A 5546-nucleotide genomic window follows, 5' to 3' on the forward strand; every position below is an offset into this window, starting at 1 on the left:
GCGCGCGTTCCGGGCACGGGGACTGGGTCGGGGAAAGGCGCGCGCGCTCCCGCTCGGGAGTTGGGGGCTGGGAGTTTGGCTCGACGCGGCAGGACCCTCCTCGAATTCTCAGACAGCCTCGTTGACTCTCTCCCTCCCCGTCATCGCTCCCCGAACCCGCCCCATCCCGCAGGCGCCATCATCGATCCCACCTTTTTCCTGAGCCGAACTGTCTCCAATGTCATCAGTTCCCTTGTCTTTGGGGACCGCTTTGACTATGAGAACAAAGAGTTCCTGTCACTACTGCGAATGATGCTGGGAAGCTTCCAGTTCACAGCTACGTCCACGGGGCAGGTAACCTGGTAACCTGTCCCAGTCGGGCCCTACCACAACCTGCCAGCGGCTCCCTTGCATGGGGACAGGTGTTCCAATCTCCCAGTCTCCTCAGGACAGTGTCCCTTCAGCCCCCAGTCTTGGGCAACTGAGCAGTTGTACCAGAACCAGGACAGGTGCCCAACACCTGGTCTCCAGGGACAACTGGATAGCTCAATACATGCTCCCCCAAAACAGAGCCCACAGGCAAGATACGTGCCACCAACTCAGCTCTCTCACCTGGACAGGTGTTCCTGTTCTCAGCTTACCTTAATATCTAACAGATGCTCCCTACCCAATTATTCTTAATATCTTAACACCTGGAAAAGTGACCACCTCAGCCCTCCTCTGAATATCTGAACACCTAGTGCTGCAAAATCCAACCCATCAAAATCATTTCACATCTAAACAGGTGTCCCCAACCAGTCCACTGGAATAACTAGACAAATACCTCCTACTTAACCCAATTAAGTACCTGCATACCTGGACAGGAACCCTAACCAACATACCTAAACACATCAATATCTGGACAGAGTGTTTCCCAAACACCAAAATAAGTGTCCCCCAACCCTACCCACTCACACACCTTACAGGGGTGCCCCCTCTGCATCCCACTTGAATACCTAAATGCCTGAACGGGTATCTCCCTTATTTCAATATCTGAATACCAACCCTACCTTAACATCTGAACACTTGTACAAAAGCCCCCAATCCAGATCACAAATTGGAGGTCCAAGCTTTACCTGCATGCAGCCTACTTGTGTAGTCAATTCTTCCTTGCCCACATCTTTACAATAAAATTAAGTTTAATATAAAAAAGCTCCCAATCCAAACCTGATAAGTATCTGGACAGTTGTCTGCAACCAAGCCCACCTGAATGCCTACACATCTACACAGGTGATGGCCCCCACATCAGCCCACTTGAGCAGCTAATTGCCTCGACAGATATCTTGCAACCCAACCTCACTAGAATATCTGAACACCTAGATGTGTGCTCCAATCCAGCCTCACCTGAATATCTGAAAACTGGATATAGACCCTAATCCATTTTGCCTAAATTCCTGGACAGTGGCCCTAGCACTTAACCCACATGAAAACTAAGCCCCACATAAATACCTAAATGCTAGAGCCCATGCCTTTAACCCAGTGCTTTCTTTACCCTGTGAGAGGTCTCACTCCCCTTGGGTCCTGCCCACTGACAGCTCTCTTTCCCCTCCCTCTCTTCCCAAACCCTAGCTCTATGAGATGTTCTATTCAGTGATGAAACACATGCCAGGACCACAGCAACAGGCCTTTAAGGAGCTGCAAGGGCTGGAGGACTTCATAGCCAAGAAGGTGGAGCACAACCAGCGCACCCTGGACCCGAATTCCCCACGGGACTTCATCGACTCCTTTCTCATCCACATGCAGGAGGTACACCAGCAGCCAGCGTGGGGAGGTGCAAAGCCAGGCAGAGGGTATCAGGTTGGGGGTGGGGGAAAAAAACCTCAGAGGCCCATTCAAATTGGCCCCCATCATAATAATTCTCACAACCACAGTTATGTCAGCTATCACTGCTCCACTTGAGCCTGTACCCATGAGCAGATCTTGTGCATGCAAATCATAATAGTTTGCTTCTACAGCACTGCTGTGGGCCATGCACCAAGTTCGGTGCTTTAGGATAGTCACCTCTTTAGCACTCACAACAGCTCCGGAAGGAGGTTCTCAATTTTACAAATGGGGAAACTGAGGCCCAGAGAGTATAAGTGATTTACCTAAGGTCACACAGCGAGGAAGCTGTGAACCCTAGTTCAAACCCTGGTTGCTCTGACTCTAAAGCTGGTGCTTTAAGCCACCCTGTTCTCCAGCTTTTCATATCCTGGTTGTCAGAAACACCTGTGTGGACTGGTGACCTGGCCTTACTGTGTGATACTGGAGGGTCTCTACCTCCATCTGTATGTCAGTCTCTCTTCTGTGAAAGGTTAAAGAGTTTGATGTTCAGGGTGAAAGATCACGGGATCTTTTCTGTGAGAGGGGATTCCTCCACAATAAGTTTCAAGGTTTCTAGGGAAGGAATACGATGCTGTTGTGTAAAATTCTGTGCCTCTTTCTCTTTTTAACTTTGTCTTTATCTTGTCATCTCTGTCCTTCTTTCTCATTGTTTCTTTCTATTCCTCTCTTTCTAAATATTCCTATCGTTAAAGTGACAGTGGAGCCTGGCACAGGGGTGCCTGCCTGTAACCCCAGCTGCGTGGGTAGAAAGCCCAGAAGTTCAAGTCCAGCCAGGGCAATAGAGCAAAACCCCATCACAGAAATAAAAGTGACAACTAAGCTGATAATTAAAGGACAGATAGTCAGCTAGGTAAAGAATGCGAGAAGGAAGAACATTTCGGCAGAGCTAGCAGCTGGGCCAAAAGCTGGAAATTGGTGAGCCTGGCAGATCTAGGGTCCCACCCCTCACCTTTGGTCTGGATCTAAGGGAGGTAGGTTTATAGGAAAAGCCCCAGAAGGACCCCAAGGCCATGGGGAGTGCACTTGGCCTAAAGTCCTGTCTCCTTGCAGGAGCAGAAGAACCCCAACACGGAGTTCTCCATGAAGAACCTGGTGCTGACCACGCTAAACCTGTTCTTTGCGGGCACTGAGACTGTTAGCACGACCCTGCGCTACGGCTTCCTGCTGCTCATGAAGCACCCAGATGTGGAGGGTGAGGCTGCAATGGGGTGGGGTGGAGGACCACAGACCCTCAAAGCTCCTCTGAGCCTGGTGCAGTGACCCTACCTCTCTCAGATGCCTGGACCCTCGGACACATCCTGTTATCCAGAGACAGGACAACATTCAGCTGATCGGCATCAGCTGAATCTTACTAGCTGTTAATTTATTGAAAATGTCTGAACTGATTGATAAATCACTCCTGTGCTCAGCTCACTGAGTGACCACTGCCCACTCCTCTGGATCATCTTTTATGCTCCCCCTTTGTGCCTCCCTTACGATTCTGGCACAACTAGATTATCAGGACGCTGCTCCAACAATGCATATGGCCGGCATCTGTTTTGAATGGTCTACATAGATCCATGTCACCCATCCCATTTACCCAGTTGGACTATTATCTCTGCTCTGAGACTCCTAGGTCCCTAAACACATTCCCCTTCTCCCCCAGCCAAGGTCCACGAGGAGATTGACCGAGTGATTGGCAAGAACCGCCAGCCCAAGTTCGAGGACCGTGCCAAAATGCCTTACATGGAGGCAGTGATTCACGAAATCCAAAGATTCGGAAACATGATCCCCATGGGTCTGGCCCGCAGAGTCACCAAGGACACCAAGTTTCGGGGCTTCCTCCTCCCTAAGGTGTTGTGCCCACCCAGCCTAGAGGAACCCTAGCACTCCATCCCCATTGGAAGCTTTCCAGCCTTTCTTCCACTTTCTCAATCTAAGACTGTCCCAACTACAACGTCCCTTCAACCTTCCCACTCAGAAACTCCTGCATCCTGTATCTCCCCAAGACTTTTTGCCTCAGGGGAATCAACCCCATTTCTGAAAACTTCTTATCTCAAGGAAATTAAGTCTCTTTCCCCTAGACCTTTTGTCTTAGGGACACGAATTTCATGCTCCCCATGTCTCCCAAACTTACTGTCTCAGAGAACATGAACTTCCTGTTTTAGGAACATGAAACCTATATCCTCCATAACTCTTCCCTAGAGGATTCCATCTCCCACATCACCCATTTCTCTTTCCCTGGGGCACTCTAATTCTCCTCTCCAGCCCAATCCTCTAACCGCACTTTATCAAATTATCTTTTCTCCTCCCTACCAGGGCACCGAAGTGTTCCCTATGCTGGGTTCTGTGTTGAGAGACCCCAAGTTCTTCTCCAAACCCCAAGATTTCAACCCCCAGCACTTCCTGGATGAAAAGGGGCAGTTTAAGAAGAGTGATGGTTTTGTGCCCTTCTCCGTGGGTAAGAGACCACCATTTGCTTCCAGGACACTGCTTAAACCAATGAGGGTCTCCCTCATCCCAGCTCCTGTCTCTAAGGTGTAGCCTGGTTTTCCTCCAGCTTGTTAGTTCTCCCTTAGAATCTACGCCCAACCAGCTGATATCCCCATAACTACCAAGCACCAAGTACCTAGTATCTGTGCCCATTTCAGAGATAAGGAAAATCAAGACCCAGAGTGAATCAGAGATCTGTCCAAGGTCACACGGCTAAAATTTCAGTTCCCTAAAAAGGAGATGACAGCACGGCAGTCATATTTGAGAGTATATTGGGCTGGAAGGGCTGGAAAGGAAATCAAAACTCATTTCTACAGCCTGGCATGGATTACTCCATCCTATGTGTGAGGAAAACTGAGGTTCAGAGAGGATCAGAGCCTCCCCTGAAAGCCTCCCCAGCCACTATATTCCAGCCCCCTCTTCCTTGGGCAATGCAGGTAGGTAGGGGTCAGTAGTGGGGTGAGGCTGCAGTGAGAGTGGGCTTCATCTACACCCCCTCACCTCTCCTCCTTAGGCAAGCGGTACTGTTTCGGAGAAGGCCTGGCTAGGATGGAGCTGTTTCTCTTCCTCACCACCATCATGCAGAACTTCTGCTTCAAGTCTCCGCAGTCGCCTCAAGACATTGACGTGTCCCCCAAACACGTGGGCTTTGCCACGATCCCACGAAACTACACCATGAGCTTCCTGCCCCGCTGAGAGAGGGCCGTGCCAGGGCAGGGCTAATGGGGGGGGAAGGGCGGTGCCAGGGCGGGGCTTGTGGGAAGGGCAGGCTAAGGGAAGGGGACTGACTGGGGAAGGGAAAGGAAGGGGTGAGGCGGTTAGAAGGAGAAACGGAAGGGGTTGAGTTCACCTTGATAGATCCTTCGGAGCTGGAATGAGAGGAAGGAAAATCTTACACTATGCTACGAAGAGTAGTAATCGTAACAGCTAGTATTCATTAAATAATACTCTGTGCAGCTCTGTGCTAATAATGTTACAGGCTCACCTCACTTAATGCTCACAAACCAATGTGATTGAAAGCAGTGTTCGGGCCCATTTTACACGTGACTAAGCTGAGGCTCAGAAAGTTAAGTTTGCATTCGATGTCTCACAGAGCCCTTTGGACAGCAAGCCCTTTGGACAGTTTCAATAAAGCCCTCCTCCCCCCATTCCAAGTAAAACAACAACAGTTTTGTATATTGCACAACCGAAACAACCCTGTCCTGGGGGTTTTTCTAGAGCTTTGATGTAAC

The 5546-nt window shown here is 49.9% G+C and overlaps 1 protein-coding gene across 2 annotated transcripts in view; it reads left to right on the forward strand.

Moving 5' to 3' along the window:
• The window catches only part of LOC103249340 (cytochrome P450 2A13), a 7295-nt gene extending 2046 nt beyond the window's left edge, over window positions 1-5249 (forward strand). For both annotated transcript variants that reach the window (XM_008047971.1, XM_008047972.1), the window contains 6 exons: window positions 173-333; window positions 1588-1764; window positions 2893-3034; window positions 3488-3675; window positions 4141-4282; window positions 4829-5249. In XM_008047971.1, the coding sequence (XP_008046162.1) occupies window positions 173-333; window positions 1588-1764; window positions 2893-3034; window positions 3488-3675; window positions 4141-4282; window positions 4829-5010 (992 nt within the window). In that variant the 3' untranslated portion in view covers window positions 5011-5249. The remainder of the gene's footprint in view (window positions 1-172; window positions 334-1587; window positions 1765-2892; window positions 3035-3487; window positions 3676-4140; window positions 4283-4828) is intronic.
• The last annotated feature ends 297 nt before the right edge of the window (window positions 5250-5546 follow it).

This window comes from Carlito syrichta, unplaced genomic scaffold, assembly GCF_000164805.1.
Source record: "Carlito syrichta isolate Samal-C Ts95f unplaced genomic scaffold, Tarsius_syrichta-2.0.1 Scaffold119893, whole genome shotgun sequence".
Taxonomy (NCBI): domain Eukaryota; kingdom Metazoa; phylum Chordata; class Mammalia; order Primates; family Tarsiidae; genus Carlito; species Carlito syrichta.